The sequence below is a fragment of the Leptodactylus fuscus genome, chromosome 7 (assembly GCF_031893055.1).
Source record: "Leptodactylus fuscus isolate aLepFus1 chromosome 7, aLepFus1.hap2, whole genome shotgun sequence".
Taxonomy (NCBI): domain Eukaryota; kingdom Metazoa; phylum Chordata; class Amphibia; order Anura; family Leptodactylidae; genus Leptodactylus; species Leptodactylus fuscus.
In genome coordinates, this window is record NC_134271.1 from 78,671,279 (window position 1) to 78,695,410 (window position 24,132).

The 24,132-nt window shown below is 44.0% G+C and overlaps 2 protein-coding genes and 1 pseudogene across 2 annotated transcripts in view; all 3 read left to right on the forward strand.

Moving 5' to 3' along the window:
- Positions 1–2,427: 2,427 nt before the first annotated feature.
- On the forward strand, positions 2,428–15,040 carry E2F4 (E2F transcription factor 4). Its single transcript, XM_075282259.1, has 10 exons — positions 2,428–2,793; positions 6,307–6,416; positions 7,477–7,638; positions 8,033–8,076; positions 9,862–9,923; positions 10,001–10,241; positions 11,871–12,014; positions 14,160–14,207; positions 14,287–14,331; positions 14,596–15,040. The coding sequence occupies exons 1-10, from the start codon at positions 2,671–2,673 to the stop codon at positions 14,706–14,708; spliced, it is 1,092 nt and encodes a 363-aa protein (XP_075138360.1). The 5' UTR covers positions 2,428–2,670; the 3' UTR covers positions 14,709–15,040.
- On the forward strand, positions 4,241–4,340 carry LOC142214751 (U6 spliceosomal RNA; annotated as a pseudogene).
- A 3,794-nt stretch (positions 15,041–18,834) lies between the features above and the next one.
- The window catches only part of ELMO3 (engulfment and cell motility 3), a 35,203-nt gene continuing 29,905 nt past the window's right edge, over positions 18,835–24,132 (forward strand). The window contains exons 1-2 of the mRNA XM_075282261.1: positions 18,835–18,904; positions 23,289–23,382. Of these exons, the coding sequence (XP_075138362.1) occupies positions 23,305–23,382 (78 nt within the window). The 5' untranslated portion in view covers positions 18,835–18,904; positions 23,289–23,304. The remainder of the gene's footprint in view (positions 18,905–23,288; positions 23,383–24,132) is intronic.

Genomic DNA, 24,132 nt, shown 5'->3' on the forward strand with positions numbered 1-24,132 from the left:
GCGCAGCATCTGGGGTGGCATCCTGGCGCTGCGGGGTTGTCCTGTCGTGGGTATTGGTGCACACCTTCTGACTTGCACGCGCGCACTGATGGTAGGCAGCTTTATTTCCTAGTTGATTAGTCTGTCCTCCCATTTGCACCTGGGAGGAGTGGTCTCTACTCTGTATTTAAACCCATGCCTCCCATGGCTCTGTGCTGAGTGTCGCTTTTACAGAGCTAGGCCTTAGCAGGAGGAGTAGGTGGTGTTCTGGGATAGAGGAAGTTCCGTGGTTGATTTTTGGGAGGTTTGGGTGAACGAGTTGGTTTGTGTGTTTTCCCTTCTGTGTTCACCAATCCTCCCTCTGTGTATAATTGACTGAGTGAATTGCCTTATCCTTTGATTTCTACTCAGTTTCCCTGTGTTTGTTTCCTAGGGTATGGTTCCTTCCCATATTGGTTTGGGGGAATCCTTTCCCACATTTTTCCTGTGTGCTGCTTGTGTTGTTAGTCAGCGCACACCCTTGTCAGTCCCTGTCAGTAGCAGCTTCACTTGTTCGTTAGGGGTGACCCCCTTTAGTCTCCAGTCCCTAGAGATCTTATAGGGCATTCCTTCTCCCACTTCCCTCTAGGCCTACGGAATCAGTGAGAGAGGAGCTGTCGGGGTCAGGCTTAGCCTGAGTACAGCCGACCCACACCCGTGAGGCAGGGACCGGGATAGCTAGTGGGAGTAGTGCAGGGCGAGATTCCCTACTGCTATCCCTTAGCCCCGTTGCAGCTACCTGGACTGACATAACAGCTTATGCCTATTGCCCTATTTCAGAGCAAAAAGATTCCTTCCCGACTCCAATCTGGCAGTCAGTATAAAAACCCTGGATCAACAAGTCCTTAAAATCTAGAATCAATAACCCGGAATATTGTTTAACTCAAGAAAGGCATCCAGGCCCTCTTTGAACTTGTTCAATAAATACGCCATTACCACTTCCTGGGGCAGAGAGTTTCATACCCTCGCTGTTCTTACTGTGAAGAATCCCCTTCTATGTTGCTGGTGAAACTTTCCTCCAGACGTAGAGAATATTGGATCTATTGTTATTACATCTCCCTGTGATGTCTTTTCTCTAAACTGAACAACCTCAAATCTATTGTTGTACTCCAGTCCACCCATTCCTCTAATAATTTTGGTTGCCCTTCTTTGTACTTTTCCAAGTTCAATTGGGACTTTCTTCTATACTGGGGCCCAAAATTGCACACAATATTCTAAGTGTGGACGTACCAATGATTTGTATACAGACATAACTATGTCCTTGTCATGAGAATCTAGACCTCTTTTGATGCATCCCTTAATTTTATTTGCCTTGGCAGCAGCTGCCTGACACTGGTCACTAAAGGTAAGCTTGCTGTCCACCAAAATCCCTAAGTCTTTTTCATTGGCAGTCTTAACCAGTAATTTACTATTAAGTACACAATCATACATTTTATTACATCGACCAAAGTGCATTACCTTACATTTGTCAACATTAAACTTTATTTGCCAAGTCTCTGCCTATGCTTCGTTTCCTTAGATCCCCACCTTTCAAATATTGATGGCCTATCCTTACAATATTAAATGTGCAGGGGGTCTACGATCCAGGGCCCATGTAGATCAGCTGTTCTGGGACAGTGTGGTGACCAGTAATGTTATTTTTTAAGTAAGGGCTCGTTCACCATGCTGGAGAAGACCAGGGACAGGCGCCTTTGGTTTTTTAAAAAAAATTTCACCTTCCATAGCTTACGCTGGGTTCACATCAGTGTTCGGTCTCCATACACAGGTTTCCGTCTTCTGCCAGCAGAAGATGGAAACCTGTCAGAGCATGTCCAGCCGTGAGCGCCAGTGAGTGTTTTATACTCTCCATGACGAAACCCGGATACAAAGTCAGACATGCAGGACTTTGTGTTCAGTTAAAAAAAACCGGTTTTGCCATGGAGAGTATAAAATGCTCACTGGCGCTCACGGCCGGACATGCTCTGACAGGTTTCCGTCTTCTGCTGGCAGAAGACTGAAACCTGTGTACAGAGACCGAACACTGATGTGAACCCAGCGTAAGCTATGGAAGGTGAAATTTTTTAAAAACCCCATAGGCGCCTGTCCCTCGTCTCCTCCAGCATGGGCCGGTCATGCTGCTTGGCTGTGATGTCCTGGGTCCCAATAAGGCCTGTCAGCCCCCAACTGGCCTCTGCCTTCACATATGGCGGGGGTCTTCAGCTGAAAGAAAACAATGAAGCGGCAAATCGGACCACATTCGGAGGCACCAGAGTATCTGTGATGTTCCCACACCCACTGATCAGGAACTTACCCCTATGTTTGGACAAGCAGTAACTTGTAAGTAGAATACCCCTTTAAGTCTTGGGGTACATCATAGGGGGTAGCACCTCTGCTATGTGTGCATGACAACAATGACCCGAGTCCTAGCACTGTACAATATGACAACAAGACCCACTTTATCACCCAGTCCGTTCATCCCTCACTCTTTCCCTGGGTGTGCACTTTGCTCTCATTCCCTCACATCACTATCATCCTTCTCCGCTCGCAGTTTGAAGATAGTCCCTAGTCCTCGGCCACGCCCACTATTTCCCGGCGTGCTTTGCGGACGTAACGGCTGCTGCTTGCGGTTGGAGCAGGTGACCGGAGGCCCCGCCCCCGCCTCGCGGTGCTGTCATGGCGGATCCCGCTCAGCTGCCGGTGACTCCGAGCCGCCATGAGAAGAGCCTGGGGCTCCTGACCAGCAAGTTCGTGTCGTTACTGCAGGAGGCGGAGGATGGCGTGCTGGACCTGAAAGCGGTAACTGCGCTGCCCCACAAGTTTCTGAGTCCTCTGCCCCCAGCCTCGTGTGACTTACCCCATCACATGCGTCGTCCCCTCATGTAGCCTCTACCGTTCACTATCACAGACCCTCCTGCGTGGTAACACCACGTGATAGCCTTCCTCGTACCCTGCACAGCATCACCCATGTGCCCCTCTTGTACCCCATCTTCTGTGTGGCCCCCGATTCCTGGTGTACCCCTCTGAGCTCTGCACCCTGTCATGTGTCCTCACATCCTGAGCTTTCTGGACTTATTGGGGATGTAGCTGAGCAGTTACCTAGAGTGGCCGATCAGATTCCTCCCCCTACTTATAAAACTTCTTCCTGCCCCCCAGGTGTGACATGTACCCCCCATGGGCTGCTGCTTAGAGTCACCGGATTAATGGCCTTCACATCATGTTTTCCACATCAGTTTTACAGATACAAAAAACTTCAGCTAAAAACAAACCAGATGAGATCTTTGTACATCCCATTTATACATCTGTTTAGCAGATGCCCCAAGTAGCCATCAATTTACACAGATATCAATGTTATGTCAGTTTGCAACTGTTTGTGTCTATTTTTTACATCTGCTAATCAAATATAATAAATATGATCAGACCGGAGCTTAACAATAAATCTGTATAAACACATCCTCAGCAGTTTCCAGTTGTTCTTAGCATCAGGTTTTGTTTTGTGTATCCATTAAACTGCTGATCAAAATGTGATGTGGACGGCTCAAATAGAACCAGTCTCTGTAGGACACAAAGAAAGGAAAACACAGAAAGTGATCAGTTTTTATTTAAGGGCAGGTTCACACCTGCGCCCAGTCTCCGCTTTGTGGGTTTCCGTCTTCTACCCGAAAAACTGGACAGGAGACTGAAACCTGGCAGTGTCTCCTGGTCTCCGCGGCAAAACAGTTTTTTTTTTTTTTTTTTTTTAAATCAGACACAAAGCCCTGCATGTCCAACTTTGTGTCCGGTTTAAAAAAAAACAAAACTGTTTTGCTGCAGAGAGGCAGAAGACGCTCACGGGCGGTCACTTTTCAAAAAACTGACTGCCGGAAGGGGCAACACGGTGGCTCAGTGGTTAGCACTAGAGTCCTGGGTTCGAATCCCGCCAGGACCAACATCTGCAGGGAGTTTGGATTTAGAATGGATTTCCTCCCATTCTACAAAGACATACTGACAGGGAAAAAAAAAAAGCACATTGTGAGTTCTATATGGGGCGCACAATCTTCATTTAAAAAAGAAAAGAAAACTGACTGCCGGGTTTCCGTCTCCTGTCCAGTTTCTCGGGCAGTAGACAGAAACCTGCAAAGCGGAGACCGAGCGCAGGTCTGACCTCACCCTAACTGACTCTTTGTTAATGGGTTGCCCTCAATTTCCATCTGGTTTTAGTTTTTGCATCAGTTCTTTTTGTAATTGTTTTACTGATCATCAAGACAGGATGTGAGGGCCCACTTTGGCTGAACTGGAATGTTACAGAGAAGTTTAGTCTGGCCCCTGCACAAGGAAGACACATTAGTGAAGCAGTCCATTAAAAAGAAAAGTCACCTTACACAGTAGCGGCCAGTCTGCCAGGACAATTACATTGCAGCGGCAGAATATACTTAAAGGGCTTTTCCTGTCAATTTTTTTTTTCATTAAAAAAAAAGGTCTTTTAGTGCTATAATTGGGTTAATAAGTGCACCCATATAACTTTAGCAGTGTTTTGTTTTCTCCTTTTGTTTATATTGTGTGTAGCTTCCTGCTGCAATGCATTCTGGTAGTTGTAGGCTCTCACACTATCTCACTCCCACTGCTTCCCACCTCTCTCAGCCCACCCCCCCCTGCCTTATTATACTTTACTAGAGATGAGCGAGTACTGTTCGGATCAGCCGATCCAAACAGCACGCTCCATAGAAATGAATGGATGCACCTGATACTTCCGCTTTGACGGCGGCCGGCCGCTTAACCCCCCGCGCGCCGGCTACGTCCATTCATTTCTATGCGAGTGTGCTGTTCGGATCGGCTAATCCGAACAGTACTTGCTCATCTCTATACTTTACCTGTCTTCCTTCTGCAGGGAACGTGCAGCACTGTGCCATAGCCTTCAATACTTCTCGATTGTGCAGGCTCCTAGCTTGCACAATAAAAATGTGCTGCCTGCGCAAAGCCGGGACACTGGCTCTAGTGCGCATGCTGACCTCAAGGAAGGAGGAGTTTCCGTTCCCTGGGGAAGGAAGCCTAGACAGGAAGAAGATAGGTAAGTATGATGGAGTGTATGAGGGGGATTAGCAGCGATCCATTTCCAGAATTGGATTGTCACTGGATAATCAGAAAATGTCACTGGGGCGGTCACGTGACCGTCCTAGGGATATGGGTAAATATAAATTTTTGATTAGTAATGTAATTTAGGTGTAGGGAGGGTGTTTAGATTAGTGTAGGGTTTTATAGTTATCCCGGACAACCCCTTTAAGGATGATGAAAAGCAAATTTCTGCAAATATATTTAAAAATGATAGTGAAATAAAACAACTCACAAATAAACAATTAGTCAAGGTAGGGGCTATGTATTGGGACCCAGTGTATCCTACTAATTCCTGTGGGGTTGAGGCTAAGGCAGTGTATGTCAGCCTACTGCAGGATGTCCACATTGGGCCACCTGCATTTATAACCACCCAAAAATGGCTTATCGCTGTTGGTTTGTCTTGATCCCTATCTGGCTACCCCTAATTTTTCAGCATTTGTATTGCAAGGGTTGAAAACTGCAGCTGAGCACATAGCAATAATTGACTTTCTGTGTGTTTGCCTGCAGTGTGTGGATAGTATTTGTTTTAATTCTCATCCACTACATTGCTACTGTAGTTCACAGCAGGTTCACAGAGCTTAACTCACTGTGAACTCAACTTAAGTGGTTTTTCTAAAACTCTTTAGGTCAGGAGTCATCCTACCACAGCACCCCCACTGATCAGCTGATTGAAGGGATGTGGCACACAAAGCAAACTCTGAAACCTCTTCATTGCCTACCAGTTTTGCCTTCTATCGCAGCTCATTCCCAAATGAAATGCACACTAAGGGTAAGTTCACACAGAGTTTTTTGGTCAGGATTTTGAGGCTGTATCCGCCTCAAAATCCTGACCAAAAAGATGGCTCCCATTGAAATCAATGGGAGCCGGTCAGATGTTTTTTCCAGAAGCTGGTTTGTTCAGGCTCTCGGAAAAAGAAGCGAGATGCTCGTTCTTCAAGCCATTTCGCCTCGCGATTCGGCCTGAAGACACTCCCTGCTTCCGACTAGGCCATTCATTCACCGGCATTCACTCGCGGCTACCCGTATTTTGGACCGGAACCTGAGGCAGCTTTCACCTCAGGTTCCGGTCCAAAAAAACTCTGTGTGAACTTACCCTAAAGTAGCACTAAACAGTTTTTAGGTATTTTGCTGCTGCTCAGCTCAGAAGCTTGGCACAGAGTGGCTGCATCTAATACAGTTTATTAATATTCCTAACTCTTCCATCTTTGTTCATACCTCCAGGCTGCAGACACACTTGCTGTCAGACAAAAGCGTCGCATTTATGACATCACCAACGTTCTGGAGGGAATCGGGCTGATTGAGAAGAAGTCCAAGAACAGTATTCAGTGGAAGTAAGAAGCTGGGGGAGGGTCTTCTACTGAGATCAGATACCCATCTGTGCCTAGTTTATAGATGAATGATCATTAAATCCACAGGGGTAAAGTTCTATGTAACATGGAGTAACTGAGGAAATACTTCAAGTTGCATAATTTCTTCTGTCACATCATGCCATATGCTTTAGTCACATATAAAGCTGCAGCTTGTGTCACTTCATGCCTTTCATTTCATTTCGCTGCCATCACCGTTTTTCTGCCACTTCTATTTTACCCACAGTCCCTCAGTCACTTACCAGTTTTAGTTGGAGTCAGATAAGTTACCGACTCCAGTTTCAAAATAAAATGACAGCTTCCAGACAGCCCATTGTACAATATATGTCAGGGGCGGTCCACTCTAAACTTTGCAAGGTTGTATTCATACAGCCTTGCTGTGTTAAGCACCTGCACAAAATCGTGCAGAAGGAGAGGATAGGGAAAGCAGGGATGGTTTATTAGCACTCATGTCATCCCAATCACTGTGTACACCTTTCAATAAGCACTGTATGCGCATCTGGAGCTGCTTTGTGACCACGAGCCAAATATGAGGCAGGTACATGACACTGGGGACAGGATCTCCATAAGCTAAACATACAAATAAAAAAACCCTATTTGTTACCAAAGAATGATGCAAAAATTATTTGAATAAGAACTTTGCTATTTCGAAGGATGACAGTTCTGATTTTCTTGAGAATAGTACGATGGCTGTAGCCTCTCCCTGGAATCTGTTATATCTTATGTAGGCTTTCTTTTCCTGCCGCAAACTATGCTCAACAGTTTATTCACTGGTCGATAGTTGTGTGGTGGGTCGATGATGCTGACATCGGATATATCAGACACTTTAAAATTATGATATATATTTTTTAGGCAGCCAGCCTTAGGCTTAAGGTGCATTTTCTATGTTTTTTTTTTTTTTATAAAGGGCTCTGGTGTAATGATGGGGTGTATTAAGGGTGGAGCACCATACTTTTCGCATCTGGTTTAAGGTTGGAGGTCCATGTCATGCTGCATAACTAATCATGGAAAGTTTTATTTTCAGGGGGGTCGGTCCAGGCTGTAACACTCGAGAGATTGCTGATAAGCTCATTGATCTGAAGGCAGAGCTGGCTGACCTGGAGCAGCGGGAGCAGGAACTTGACCAACAACGCATCTGGGTGCAGCAGAGCATCAAGAACGTGACAGATGATGTGCAGAATACTGGATATCCTTCCTATGGGTTAGATTGAGTGCAGCACACATTTTATGTTGGGAAGAAGTTCCCAGCGCACTGCATAGTATACAGTGTGGGAGTGTACAGGACCACTTAATAAGCACAGGTTTGAGGAAAAGAACATCACTCAAATCTGCATTTCCAGTGATTTCTAGATGTCACAATAGTAAATAACAGGCTTGTCAACCTGTAGTGTCTTCCTTTACTGGGTCTACAATTAGCACTGGCATTCGAGGCTCTTTCCAGAGGTTTCCTAAATAAAGTTTTTAGGGTCTTTGTGTTTGGTTATATTGAGGAAAGGAGATCCACAGCTGTTCCTGTTATTTATGAAGCTTCTCCCAGTGACTCTACAATACATATAGAGGTCATTCCTTAACAAGAACACCCTAGCATACTTAACCCATGAAGATATCTGCCGCTGCTTCCGAGGTTAGTCGTGTGACTGCTGTGCTGCTGTATAATAAGGAGCCGGGCTTCCTGTTGGGGAGATTTGTTTTTTTTTGTGCAGTTTTAAAATAAATAAGATAATAACAATTGCAGCATCATATATATGTGTAAAGGAACTAGGGAAACAGGGCAAAGTATCCAGGACATAAATTCAGAGATCAGTACAAAGAGACAAGTTATGAGGAAATGCAAATAAATCCATCCGCTGCATTGCAAACAACTGAACAGTTATTCACACCACTCTGCCCCCCATCCTCAGCCTTAGGAACAAAACTATCTAGATAGCAGTCTCGGATATTTCCAACCAGAATGACGACATTTTTTTAAATTTATGAGTGTAGTCCCTACTTAAAGGAAATATATCACTAGAATATGGCTACCTTTTTTTGCTGTGTGTTAAAGATTTTTAAAGAATTTTTGGTGAGGTTTTTAAGTTTTCCATGTTATCTTTATTTTAAATTCTGTAGTTCTCAGTCTGGCAACTAAGCCATCTAATATGCTGTAACTGTTTTGTTTTTTTCTCTATAAGAGAATTAGCTGCCACAACCCTCTCACTTACCAGTACACTAATGATGACCGCTATCCATGTAAATGGGCACAGAATTCACCAGTCACAATAAGTGATGTCACAGCTTGTCTAGTACCCCAACTGTGCAATGACCTCTGTACAGGTCACTGTGCATGCCTAGAAAACTCTTCCATAAAAGTCAGGTTCTGCTCCAGAGCAATGTCTGTGACCTATTGTCCATCGCAAGGAGACAGGAAGTCCGAATATTTTAGGCCTAATGATAAGAGTTGGAATTGCAAGTTTTTTAGTAATCACTATAAATATAGATAATGGGGTGGAAAATTAAAAATATATGGCGCAACACGGCTCAGTGGTTAGCACTGCAGTCTTGCAGCGCTGGAGTCCTGGGTTCGAATCCTGCCAGGAACAACATCTGCAAAGAGTTTGTATGTTCTCCCCGTGTTTTCATGGATTTCCTCCCATTATACAAAGACATACTTACATTAATAAAAAAATGTACATTGTGATCCCTATATGGGGCTCACAATCTACATAAAATAAGAAAATTAAAACTATATCACCAAAAATTCCTAGCATACCAGTAATTTGATTTTCTAGTGAAAGCTTTCCTTTAAATACAGTCATTTATGTAGGTGAATGTATTAAGTTGGAGTCAGTTCTCAATGGAGGATTTGCCCCACCAAGTCAAGTCAGGAACATCCGATTGTGGCCCAGCTGAGGCTGGGGACTAGAAAAATGTAATAAATTATAGGACTAGTTAATGAGTTTGGAAAAGTTAGGCTCCCAAGGAGATCCAGTTTAGAAAAATACATCACTTGGTCAAGAGTTCTAGATTGGAGGTAATGAAAGAATGCATGCTTTGGACCCCATGTCCATCTACAAGCTCTGAGCATTGAAGGAGTCCCATGTCCTGAAGAGGAGTTGACCCAGAAATTCCTTTCCAGTCCTCATTCACTGCCTCTGCTCTCTATGTTCTTTTGGTCTGTTGTCAATGAAGGTTGGAAATAAGACTTACCATGACTATCCTTGCCAGTCCGATTGAATGGAGCAGCAAAGCTCATGCGCGACCAGTGCTTCTGTTCTCCTGATTGTGGTCCCAATAGTTGGATTCCCAGTGATCAAACTTTGAATAATAAATGTATTTTGTGGGCTGATCCCTTTACTGCTTTGTGGTGATTTTATCCCATGCGTAGCTGGAGGTCCCAGTACATAGACACACATTATTCTTTATTTTGCAGGAGATACTTTGCTGGCCATCAAAGCCCCATCAGGTACCTGCCTAGAGGTCCCAGTTCCAGAAGTAAGTCTTTGTTTCTCTGGTTTTCAGTTTGCATTTTGCTTCTCTGGTCTGACTGTTATCTGCTTCTTCCCGGACAGGGGGTCAAAGGGCAGAAGAAATTTCAGATTCATTTGAAGAGCTCCACTGGGCCAATAGAGGTTCTTCTTGTTAATAAAGACACATCCAACTCCCCTCCTGTAGTTGTTCCGGTTCCTCCACCAGAGGATCTTGTCCAACCTCCTCCTGCAGTTACTGGCACTCCTGACCCTTTGCCATCTGGTCCACAAGAAGAGATTGAAAACAGAACCTTAACACCTGCTGAACCAAGTTCTCCTGCACGTGAGTGGCGAGTTCTGTACCCCTTTCTGGTTATTTTTGAGATCATAGAACTTTGGCACCTCTGCTGGTACCTCCACAGTCATATAAGCATTTCCTATGCTGAGGTCACTTGTAGACCTCTTGTTACCATCCTATGCAATCATGATAGACCTAGGCACCTTTATTACAGGTATTAGGCAAACAGCAAAACCTAAATATTACTCTGTGGTAGCAGGACTCTGAGATATGTAGAACTGTGTATAGGGTCCTACCGTAGTAATATGGAGCTGCTCTGTCTTCCTCTGTTTGAAAGTAGCCAATGAAGCAGATTTTTTTTTTTTAACATAAAAGAAGGCATTATTTATTCCCAAATTTTGTAGTAAACAGAGGCTGCCCTCTACATAGATAAAGGTGTCTTATATTTTGTACCCAGTAAGTAGTCCCCTAGACTGTCTGCACTTCTTTGTCACTCTCTTTAGCTTCCTCTGGATGCTGTGCTCTTGTTACCTTTCCTTGTGCTGTTCACCAATTAAAGATGGTGGGACAGGGGTCTAACACTCGGATCCCCCAATTCCCACCTCATCTCATTAACTGTCTGCTTTCTGTGAAAAAGCTGAAACCTCTTCAAAGTACAGTGATGTACATTTGTATAGCAGTTGTGCTTATTATCAAAGCTCAGCTGCAAACAGTTCATGTGTCAAACATGACGTTCAAAACCTGATTCACAGGGATCCATCAGACTCCCATTGATTTTCAGTCTGACATACGGTATTTTAAGGATAGATCCTCAATTAACAAATGCTTTTTAAGGCTAAGGCTCCTCTGTGGACTTTCTGCTTGCATTAAACCTATAGGGAAACCACCTGGTGTTTCCATAATTATAATTGACATGCTACAGTTTCTAAAATCGCAAGGGTTTTGGAAATCATAGCGTGTTCGCTGTGTGTATTTTTCCTATAATGTGTGGATGGGATTCCCTTTGCAGAAACTGTAAAACACAGCAGTTGTTTCTGCTGAGGCCAAACCGCGGCGTTTACGCCACATGGAGGGGGGGGGGGTCCTTGGCTAAATGTGGTCTCCAGTTTCAGGCCAATATTGAATAATGAAAAGTTCTACAATTTTCCAATATACTTTCTGTATCAATTCCTTATGGTTTTCTAGATCTCTGCTTGCTGTCATTCATTCTGCTTACACTCGGTGGATAAAAATCAGTCAACGGTCATGTGATATACAGTCCATGGTCATGTGATGTACACACAGGTTCACAGCTTGCTATAGTCACAGCACAGTAATCAGACATCTGCCTGGTAACAAGCTGTGCATGTTTGTGCTAGTCACATGACTATGGACTGTATATCACATGACCATGGACTGTTTGTTTTTTTTGTTGTTGTTTTTTTTTTATCCACTAAGAGTAAGTAGAATGAATGACAGCAAGCAGAGATCTAGAAAACTTTGAGGTATTGATACAGAAAGTGTATTGGAAAATTGTAGAACCTTTCATTATACAAATAATATTTGTGTCTCAATATTGGTCTGAAAGTGGCCAACCCCTTTAAGTAGACTGTCTCAAACATAAATATTGTGCGATCTGATCTACACAGAAAGGTACTGCTTATTTTTCACACACAGTCTCCTCTCCTATGTTAGACCTAGAAGTAGAAGACAAAGGACTGAGTCGTCTTCCAAGTGTGGACACTTGTCCCCTTGAATCTTCAGCCTCCCTTGACAACAGCCCTGACCTACCTAATGCTTCTACCTCATTCCAGCCAATCAAATCTGACTCATCAGACGGTGAGTAAAAAAACAAACATTCTGTCCCTAGGGCATTATAAACTTTCCAGGTTTAAGGATGGCATTGTATATGTTTTTAGCTTATTTCCCCATTGAAGCCTGCAATTTGCAGAGGCAGTGTTTCCATAGACTGCAGTGAAGAGGACCTGTTTATGTAGAGTGCGGAGTTGGGGTCTACTGAACTAATATGGCAAATTCTAAAGCTCTGCACAAGAAAAAGCAATTTACTTATTTTTTTTTAGTACTTGTGCCACCAGTAATGACAACAATGTACAGTCTTGTCATCCAGCCCTGAAACTGTTTTTACATAGCTGTGCTCTTTAACCCCTTCCCGCCGATGGCATTTTTTGATTTTCGTTTTTCGTTTTTGACTCCCCTCCTTCTAAACCCCATAACTTTTTTTATTTCTCCGCTCCCAGAGCCATATGAGGTCTTAATTTTTGCGGGACAAATTTTTCTTCATGATGCCACCATTAATTATTCTATATAATGTACTGGGAAGCAGGAAAAAAATTCAGAATGGGGTGGATTTGAAGAAAAAATGCATTTCTGCGACTTTCTTACGGGCTTTGGTTTTACGGCGTTCACTGTGCAGCCAAAATGACATGTCCCCTATATTCTGTGTTTCGGTACGGTTCCAGGGATACCAAATTTATATGGTTTTATTTACATTTTGACCCCTTAAAAAACTGTTTAAAAAATTTTTTTCTAAAAGTCGCCATATTCCGACGACCATAACGCATAGGGCGTCTTTTTTTGCGGGGCCGATGGTACTTTTTAGTTCTACCATTTTCGGGAAATGTTATTGCTTTGATCACTTTTTATTCAAATTTTTATCAGATTCAAAACAGTGAAAAAACGGCGCTTTGGCACTTTTGACTATTTTTCCCACTACGGCGTTTACCGAACAGGAAAAATATTTTTATAGATTTGTAGAGCGGGCGATTTCGGACGCGGAGATACCTAACATGTATATGTTTCACAGTTTTTAACTACTTTTGTGTTCTAGGGAAAGGGGGGTGATTTGAACTTTTAATACTTGTTATATATTTTTATATTTTTTTTTTTACTTTTTTTAAAAAAATTTTTTTGCATTTATTAGACCCCCTAGGGGTGTTGAACCCCAGGGGGTCTGATCACTAATGCAATGCATTACAATGCTAATGCATTGCAAAAAATCATCCTCTCTTTTGCAGGCTGCATAGACCAGCCTGCAAAAGAGAGAATTTGCAGACAAGCCTGGGAGCCTTGTACAGGCTCCCGGCTGTCATGGCAATATGATGTCGGCCCTGGAGCATACTCCAGGAGCCGACGATCCCGGGCAAAATGGCGGCGCCCATGCGCCGCCGGGAAAATGGCGCCTCCGGCGCCTTTGACCGCGGCGCCGGAGGGGCTAATGCCTCCAATCGGTCCGGGGACCGATCGGAGGCATTAGAGCCGGTTGTCTACTGCTTAAAGCAGTAGACACCCCGCGGCTATGGCAACCGCCCGGCTTCCGGGCGGTCGCCATAGTTACAGACCCGACATGCGCTGTACTATTACGGCGCATGTCGGGAAGGGGTTAAAAAATAATAATAATAATTCACTCTTGTATCTAGCAGATGCTCTAAGCTTCTCTGTTGACCTGACTATGAAATTGCATGCTGCTTCTGATGCCCATCACACAGGAACAGACTATTCTGTAAGCTGTCTGTACTGCTCTGATTCCATGATGTTTTGGAAAAAAAAAAAAAAAAAAAATTGATAAACCTGCCGCTCAGAATTACAAACATCCCCACTGTCTGTGTATATAGCCCTGAAGTGCAACCTCAACCTGGAGACAGCCAGACAGGGCTTGGATAAGAGTCCATGGAGATTTTCAGTCTATAGGCTGCTTTTTTGCATACTGTGTAGGCATCAGGTGTACATGAAAATAAGCTAATGCAGCTGTATGTGAGGGAGATGGGGTACTGTTTAGTTAGCCATATATGAAGGGGGGCACATATCATCCATGTGCCATTTTTCCATTGACCCAGCAAATTTAACCTAACACTTAGTTCACATCTGTGCTTGGTGAGGGCTTGGGGATTCCGTCACCCATCCCGCTTTAACTGGTGTTAATGATAACAGGAGATGCATCGAGTCTTATTTCTCTATTCCTTACAGTGCTGGAATTGCCCACAGATATCTCAGAATTATTTGATCCCTCAAAAGGTAAGTGATTTCATTTTGTATTAATAGCACTTAGAACTTCCTCAGGATAATTCCCTAAACAACTGCGCTTATGTTCCAGAATGCATCACATCTGACCTTTTGGAGGAGCTGATGTCATCTGAAGGTGAGTGTTGTGAGGCATTAATGTCCTCTTATACCATCTAAGGCTGAGGCCCCACATCGCGGAAACGCAGCTTTTTTTGTTGCTGTTTTTTGAGCCAAAGACAAGAATGGCTACAAAAGGAATGGGAGATATATTAGAAGTTCTCCCTTCTGCTCCATCCACTCCTGACTTTGGGTCAAAAAACCGCAGCAAAATCTGCAACAAAAAAAGCTATGTTTCTACAACGTGGGGCCTTAGCCTAATACTTGGTCTTCTCCTTTTCAGTGTTTGCCCCCCTGCTCAGACTTTCTCCGCCACCTGGTGACCACGATTACATCTATAACTTGGATGAAAGTGAAGGAGTCTGTGATCTGTTTGATGTTCCCATCAATCTTTGATCTCTGAACTCGGCTTTGCGCCTTATTGTGTATATGGACGCAGTTTACTACTCTACATGAAGAAAATTGTCTATTTTTGGATTTTGTTTGGAAAAAGAAAAGAGAAGAAATTATTTGTGTATTACGGAGCGACAAATAGACTTGAGAGAAGTAGATGATGCCAGGCTCTTATGCTGCCCCTTATCAAAGCTTCAACACCTGCCTGGATCAGAGGCCATTGCTCACAAATGTTCTTGCAGATTGTTCATCATGGTGGCCACCACTGCCCAGTTTCTTAAACAATTGGCCATCTTGGATGAATATGTGGATATAAAAGAATTATTTTTTTACCAGTCTGTTCTTGCCGTTTTTCATGTTTGTTTTTATTTTTCTTTTAAAGTAGTTGTTCAAGACTATATAAAAAAAAATGGGTCGCTGTTTCTCTAGAAACATTATGTTCATGAGCTGTGTCTGGTATTGCATTTCCATCTCCAATCACCTGAATTGGGATGAACTGTAATACAAATGATAGCCTTTGGCCAGACATGGTTGTTTCTAGAAAAACAACAGATCTCTTTTACAGTCCTGAACTACCCCTTTAAGTGTCTGATTTATATGTTTTGTTTTTTTAAAGTACAGTTTTGGCCAGTAACACAGCATGGAAGTAAAAGCCACGTCTGCAGCTGCAATTGCTCCTGCGTGTTTTTGTAGTTACTGGTTGTGTATGATCCTTGCTACAGTTAACATGAACGTATACCTCCAGTGGCAAATAAACCCTTTCCAGTGCTCTTCATTCGTCATGTACAGGACCTTTCCTAAGCGTCTCCCATCAATGCTTTGCTGCTTGCACTTCGGGAATCTTCTTCCTCCTAATGAACTGTTGTTCTGATTGGTTGCCATGTTGCAGATACAATAGAGCCTTGTCACTGTCTGAATAGGCCTGTAACTCCCATTACACACTTGGGGGAAGGGGTATAGGATCTGGTGAGGGCAGCTATGATTACAGGCCCCTAAAAAACAAGCAAGTTCCCTTTTTATTCTCTAGGTAAGATAGTTATATCTTTCCCTACGCAAGGGGGCATGATGAGGTGGCTTTATCTAATTGCATGCTGAAAACTCTTAATAAACCCTGTAGAGCGGTTCAGTTCTGGAACAGAAGTTGTCTGCTGAGAACAAACATTCCTGGAGTTTTCTCATATCACCCACCTGAATAGTCTGGATGAGATGTACCACTCCCTCCACTAGCTGACCAGCCATCGGCTTACATAGGATATGGATAAAAAGGTGAATAACCCAGGGCCACTTTAACCTTAGGGCCTGTGTATTTGTACCCGGCCCTATAGTAGCAGGGGCACGTTGGGTCAGCCTGTATAAGCTGTCCTGCCGGCTGTTCCAGTTGCATAGAATGATGAAGCAGGGAGCCGTGCACTTCCTGCTTCACCATTCATCCTCTTCTTTCCTGGAGATGTAGGCGTGATGTAATGATGTCACTTTCATAGCACCTACAACTCCCTGAAGATAAGATAATCCTTTAATAGTCCCACAGTGGGGAAATTTCAGTATGTTACAGCAACATAGTAATACAGGTACAGGATAATACACATTAATATAATACAGACGTAGACACACATATGCTGAGAAGATATACTAGGAGTCCATAGCAGCTAACGAACAGAAGAGAAAGAAGGAAGACTTCATGGTCATAGTCATAATCATCAGTTCTCTGTGCGGAGTGATCTTCGCTTGTTTTGATGTAGATTATACAGCCTGGTCGCGGTTGGAAGGAAGGACTTGCGATAGCACTCCTTCTCACACTTGGGGTGAAGCAGACGTTCATTTATAGTGCTGCCAAGTCCCATCAAGGTCCCATACATGAGGTGGGATTTGTTCTCCCGAATGGAGGTCACCACGGACAGTATCCTTCTGTCACCCACCACCTGTACTGGGTCCAAGGGGCTCCCCAAGACAGAGCTGGCCCTCCTGATCAGCCTGTCAAGTCTATTTCTGTCCCTAGTTGATATACTGCTCCCCCAGCAGGCCACACCGAAAAAGATGACTGAAGCAACCACAGAGTTGAAGAAGGCCCTAGGAAGTGTCCCCTGGACTCCGAAGGCCCTCAGCCTCCTGAGCAGGTAGAGTCTGCTGTGGCCCTTTCTGTGCAGCGCCTCCAGGTAATCAGCCCAGTCTAGTTTATTATTGAGGAGCACACCCAGATACTTATAGGTCCTGACTATCTCAATACATGTTCCTTGGATCTCCACCGGGGTCGGAGCACCTCTCCGTATACTAAAGTCCACCACCATCTCCTTGGTCTTCCCCGCATTAATCCTGAGCTGGTTCCGCTGGCACCATTCAACAGAATCACGGTTTAAGTCTCTGTATTCCCTATCGTCGCCATCAGTGATAAGGTCTACTATGGCAGAGTCATCGGAGTACTTCTGTAAGTAACAGCTGGATGAGTTGTGCCTAAAGTCAGCAGTGTACAGTGTGAAGAGAAATGGGGCAAGAACTGTACCTTGTGGTGCCCCTGTACTACAGATCACAGTGTCAGACACACAGTCCTGGGCTCTCACATACTGAGGGAGAAGACTCGGACCGAGTAAGCAGAGGAGAAGTCAGTGTTAGTGTTTTTTTATTATTATTATTATATTAGTATGGCAGGAAGGGGACATTAAACTGTGGAAACACTTCTGGGGGACTTTAGTTGCAGAGGACGCATGTAATATGTCCTTGCTACTAGTGCCAATTTCTCAGGATTGGTTGGGGCTATTAAGATTATCTTGGATTCATTTTAAAGATGAGAATCTCCTCTTTAAAATGCTACAAAGATCATCATGATAGTCCTTGTGGATTATGAGTGATTTGCTGATGAATACAATGTCCCGCAGTGAGAACCCAATGCAGATCTCAATTCCCAACAGCATATTTAACAGCAAATTGCTCAGAATCTGTAATATGATTATTCTCATCTTTAAAATTAATCTAATGTAATCTTCATAGCCCTAAGGAATCCAGAGATATGGGTCTCCAAAGTGTCCTCCCCCCCTTCTGCCTCAGGTAGCATCTTAGAACAGCAGTAGGGGGGAGGAGTGGAGCTGCAGACTGCACAGGGATGATAAATTATTATCATCATCTGTGCATAACCTATATGCAACCCCCGGGGGATAGCAGGGACTTTTGGTGGGTTTTTTTGGCGCTGTGACCCATATGTTTACCATCATCGAGGTCACACCAAACACTTACACGACATATACACAAAGATATCACTAAAGTTTACATTTTTTCTCTGTCCATGGACTTGATCCTCTCTAGTGACGTCCATTACATGCGAAAATAATAGCAATAAGTTAGGTTCATTGGGTACAATGGGCCACATTTACTAATGCTATGTAATATATAGACAAGGTAAATCTTGAGCAGTCAGTCTGAAGAGGTGCCAAATTTAAGAGTGGTACACGCTGCATGATTATTTGGGGCATCTTCCTAGAAGTTAGTTACAACCTCTACTACGTTACACCAACTCAAGGATACAATAATAAATCTGCTACATGTTGCTACTAGACAAAACTTCGCCCCTTTTCTATGCATTTTTAAATGGTGTCTAGCAAGACACAAATATCTGTCCTTTATGCTATAAATCAATATTAAACTTGTCTAAATTGATTTCCCCACAAGGTATATACAAGCTAAAGACAAGAAATTTTCACGCAACGCTATAACTAGGAACATAGCTAGAAAGGATGCAGAGGTAAAAATCACTACCAGGCCCCAGAGGCCGATGGGGCCCAAAGGCCTCATTACAGCCTAAAAATACACCAGCACATGATGGGTGGACCCAGGAGCTTCTAGCGATGGCTCTGACCATGACCATAGTGTATGTAATACAAGATGCCTCCTACAACAAGAGCTGTGCCAGGTACAAGAGACAGAAGGTAATGGCATCTGAGGGCGGCCTGCTGAGTTGTTTGCAAGGTGCCTTATGACACACAGAAGTATTAGAAGTGATTCGTGCTAAGCTGTCTTCTCCAAAGCTTGTGGACAGGCCTCCCGAAGCAGCTATGTATGTACATGGACACTCCCATTAGGAATTCTTATCTAGAGTAAAGGAATGCAGACTTGTTGTAACCCATCTGTCTCCTCCCTGCCTCCACCTCACAGCTCTGTCCAGTGTCTCCACCTTTCTCTGCAGCTCCCAAGTGACAGGAAACAGGTCTCAGGTAAAGAGAAACTTTGTAACTATTTATAAAAGGAGAAAGCACCCGGCGCCTTCTCCATGCTGTGCCACCGAGCCACCATTGTCAGTCACCCCACTGCTGGCCATCTCCTGTGCCCTTCTGCTGTCTCCTATATTCCTGCCGGCATGTCTCTGCCTGTCCTGTCTTCATCGCCTCATTCTCTGTTTTTTCATTAACCTCTGATTTAACATTAAATTAATGACCTTCTTACATGGAAAGGGATGGGGGAGGGGAGAAACAGGTGTAACTAACTCTTCCCCAGTATGTATTCAGTATTGAAGGAGTGCAGAGAGGGTTAACTCTAACCAGTCATTCTCTGTGCTCTCAGAAAGCGTGAATCAGAAGTACATCTTTGTGTTGATCCTTATGGGAAACGTAGGCAGTGCTTGTCTATTTGTATGATAATACAATGTGTAGAATCCCTAATGCTTGCAGTGAAGCCATTCAGTAAATGGAGATGAATCAATGAACCAAAGGAATCAATAATACTTATCTTAGGGGGCGTTCACACTACCGTCGGTGTCCGACAGCTAGTATCCGCTGCTAATGTCTGTTCAAAATCTTGTGCAGACATTAGCAGTGGACACTAGCTGTGTCCATGACATTTTGCATTGATTTAAATGGACCGTTCCCAAAGATGTCCGACTTTTCAAGCGGACAGCAAAACCCGACATGTAGGTTTTTGCTGTCCGCTTGAAAAGTCGGACATCTTTGGGAACGGACAGTAAAAGAACGCACCCGATGTCCATTTAAATCAATGCAAAATGTCACGGACACAGCTAGTGTCCACTGCTAATGTCCACACAAGATTTTGAACAGACATTAGCAGCGGATACTAGCTGTCGGACACCGACGGTAGTGTGATCGCTCCCTTAGAACTACTATTGTTGTACAGAAACATCCGCTGCCTGATCTGGTGTAAAGACACTGGTCCATTGGAACCAATAAACGTATTTTTTATTGTATGCTATATCTCCGTTATCCAATTACTATATATCATATATATTTGCACTCTACATTTTCCCGGTTTTTCTCTATTTTCACTTCATGGTTATAAAGAAACCGCACATGAATGTAGATGATGTTAGCCTATTGTCTGGTGTAACATCACATAACCAGACCTTCTCAAATGCCTATTTAGACCTTGTTCAGACGGCCATGTCTGTTCCAATAAACATGGTCTGTGTGACAACCGCACTTCTCAGACTGCCACGGCTCAGCTGGAACAACCTCACTGCCTTGTACTCACAGCAGCTTTTGAGTACTGGATAGTAAGTAACTCCGATGATTCTGGAACTCACAGGATCAAAGATCACTGTGATGTAATATATTCAGGTCAGTCCGGGAAATATGGCCATCCAACAGACCATGCTAATTGGACCAAACATAGCCATCTGTAACAGACCTTAAGGCTAAGGCCCCACATAGTGGCCACAGTAAAACAGCGCTGCAGGAAAAACTTCTGTGGATATGCATTACGGTTTTTCCTGCAGCACTTTGCACAGAAAGTCCGCAGAGGTTTCCTCTGCAGACTTTCTGCTTCCATTATACCTATAGGGAAACCGCCATCATTTCCATAGGTATAATTGACATGATGCAATTTCCAAAACCACAACAGTTTTGGAAATCACAGTGTTTATGCTGTGTGTATTTTTGGTACTATTCCGTTATCGGGCCAGCAGCAGCGCATTTCAGCACCAGCTTTCGGGACAGCAGTTCAGTTCAGCAGCGGGAATTACAATGACATCCGAGGACTGCTGGCCCGATGCTTGTGCCCAGTAGCCAGTACATCAATGACCCCCCCTCCATCTCCTCCTCCTTCCAGTGCTGCCCCCCAGCTCTCCTTACATCTACCCCGTACCCTCTCCCCGCCACATGACTAAGCCGATGCTGGCCCGATGATAGAGGCCGTGCTTGTGTGTAGTAGGCAGTACATCGATCGATGCCCTCATCCTCCTCTTCCTTCCAGTGCTGCCCCCCAGCTCTTCTTACATCTGCCCCGTACCCTCTCCCTGTAATAGGCCTCACCGTAAATCTTGAGCAATGAATGCTACTAGATAGCCGCCGGACGCTGCAGAAAGTTTGTCCCTCCGGCTCGCTGTAGCTCACCGTTCCTATAGTCGGCGTGTTTCTTGTCAGGGCCTGGATTGAGCCCCGGTGTCTTTCCTTTCGGTCTCGGTACTAGCGCTGAGGTGAGGCCTAGTCGTGTGGCGGGGAGAGGGTACGGGGAAGATGTAAGGAGAGCTGGGGGGCAGCACTGGCAGGAGGAGAAGGATGGGGGAGGGGGGTCATCGATGTACTGGTTACTGGGCACAAGCATCGGGCCAGCAGTCCTCGGATGTCATTGTAATTCCCGCTGCTGAACTGCTGTCCCGAAAGCTGCTGCTGAACTGCGCTGCTGCTGGCCCGATAACGGAATAGTACCGTATTTTTTTCCAATGTGTGGATGGGATTCGCTAGAATCCCATCCATTTTGCAGTGACTGTAAAACACTGCAGTTTTTGCTGTGGACAAACTGCATTGTTTATGCCACGTGGGCCTCGGCCACAAGGGGTTTTCTGGAGCCCCAGTGTTATTCATACTGAGGACCTATCCATGACATAGGTCATAATTATGTGAACATTGGGGAGTCTAACATCCAGACCAAGCACTGATCAGCTAATCGGGGTGCCAGAACCAGTCTGCTTCTATTCAGCTAAATCAGGGGTAGGGAACCTTTGGCTCTCCAGCTGCTGTGAAACTACAACTCCCATCATGCTCCATTCACTTCCATGGGAGTTCCCAGAACAGCAGAGCCAGTATGCATGCTGGGAGTTGTAGTTTTGCAACAGCTGGAGAGCCATACGTTCCCTACCCCTGAGCTAAATGGTGCAGAGCTGCAGTATCCTCAAGCCACCACTGTACAATGGAAGGAAACTACATGGAAGCATCCAGATAAGCTCATTGGTGCAGGATCCAGATGTGAGGCCATGAATCAGATAGTTATGACCTATCCTGCGGACAGGTTGTCAATATGAAAAACATTGGAGGACCCCTTTAATTCTAAGAAACTAGTGATATTTATATGGGCTACAATTCTTCTGTGAGGGTGAATACACACATTCAGATTATGATGCAGCTTTTGACGCCAAACCAGTGGGATTGACGGTATTAAAACAAGAGAATCACCCCATGTCCTTTATAGGTTCTCACCCTTGGTGATCTACACCAGGTTTTGGCCTCCTAAACTGTATGTTCAGAATCCTGCACGTGTATCCTTGCCCTAACACCTCAACCACACCTGCTTTATATCAGATTAAACACTTTTATTGACACCTGTATGACTTTTGATTAGGTCTGGGCTCCTCGGGTAAATAGGTCTCACATCCTGGGTTTCTCATACGGTCTCCAGCTTAAGGGTGCATTCACACTGAGTAAACGCTAGCTTATTTTGTAGAGTAAAATTACACTTGTAAATTTTGCTATCCCATTGACTTCAATGACATTTTACAGGCGTATTTTTTACAGGCGTATTTTTTACAGGCGTATTTTTACACTTGTAAAAAAATATCATTGAAGTCAATGGGATAGCAAAATTTACAAGTGTAATTTTACTCTACAAAATAAGCTAGCGTTTACTCAGTGTGAATGCACCCTTAGGGTGCATTCACACTGAGTAAACGCTAGCTTATTCTGAACGTAAAACACGTTCACAATAAGCGGCGTCTAAAGCAGCTCCATTCATTTCTATGGGAGCGGGGATACGAGCGCTCCCCATAGAAATGAATGGGCTGCTTCTTTCACTCCGTGCAGTCCCATTGAAGTGAATGGGGAGTGCCGGCGTATACGGCAAGCTCTGCTCATGCCGGAGCGTACACGCCGGCACTCCCCATTCACTTCAATGGGACTGCACGGAGTGAAAGAAGCAGCCCATTCATTTCTATGGGGAGCGCTCGTATCCCCGCTCCCATAGAAATGAATGGAGCTGCTTTAGACGCCGCTTATTCTGAACGTGTTTTACGTTCAGAATAAGCTAGCGTTTACTCAGTGTGAATTCACCCTTAGTCCTGATACTGGATTGAGTTCTCCCTACTCACACCCTCCTCTCAGGCGAATCCCTAGGTACCACTCTTTGCTTCCTTTTCCCATGGCAGTACTTTCCTCCCTTTTTTCCTGCTTTAGGTTGATTTTCATGGTTTTTAGTTCTTTGTTTCCCCTTTGTTTCCCTTGTATATTTGTTACTGGTATCTCATTAATGTGATCATTGATGCTTTCTTTATGTCATTTTATGATTATATTTGATTTTGCTATGATGTTACCTGTGTTCTTTTTGGATGTTGCAATTTAATAAATACCTTTGAATCTAAAATTTTTATTTTTTTTTCAGTTGTAAATTGAGTGTCATGGAGCTAGGCAAGAATGTAGTGAAGATCGCAATCCAAATGATGGGTGCCTACCCCCAACTTATTGAGCTCAACCAGGTGGGCTCATATTTGCCTTGCATATGTATCTCTGCTAAATGCTCCAAATAAGAACCGATAGGCGGTATTACATTCCAGCACACAAATGACACCCCAGGGTCCAAAGTGCTATAGATTGTGTACTGTTACAGTTAATAATATATATATTTTTTATGTAGATTGTGAGCCCCATATAGGGATCACAATGTACATTTTATTTTTTTCCTATTAGTATGTCTTTGTAGAATGGGCGGAAAACCACACAAACACAGGGAGAAACATACAAACTCCTTGCAGATGTTGTTCCTGGTGGGATTCGAACCCAGGACTCCAGTGCTGCAAGGCTGCAGTGCTAACCACTGAGCCACCGTGTTGCCCCCACAGTTAATAATAATTTTGACATCTAGTACTTCATTTTATTTCACTTAATGGCCATATGCAGAAAGACTGAGAATAATACAAGTAACCAAGGGGCCCCTGCATATCTACCATGGGCCACAGGAAAAATCCAAACTAATGGGGCCATAATGAAAATGAGCCTGTTCCCAATGGCTGCAATCCAGAAGTCTTTCACCAGATGTCTCATTACTTTATCTACTTCCTATATGTTTGATACTAATGATTGATCTCTTTTCTTACTTCTGGATCAACATGCATTCACAATGAATACTGGACTGATGTAGTCTTGTCTTATATTTTGCAATGACTACAGTAGTAGGATTGTAATACAGAACATAGGTTACACATAATGGGTGCAATAAGTGGAGATGA

Coding starts and splice junctions, on each gene's coding strand:
- E2F4 (XM_075282259.1), top strand. CDS start 2,671: ATGGCGGATCCCGCTCAGCTGCCGGTGACTCCGAGCCGCCATGAGAAG. Junction 6,417..7,476: donor AAGAACAGTATTCAGTGGAA/GTAAGAAGCTGG, acceptor TTTTATTTTCAG/GGGGGTCGGTCCAGGCTGTA. Junction 7,639..8,032: donor GATGATGTGCAGAATACTGG/ATATCCTTCCTA, acceptor TAACAAGAACAC/CCTAGCATACTTAACCCATG.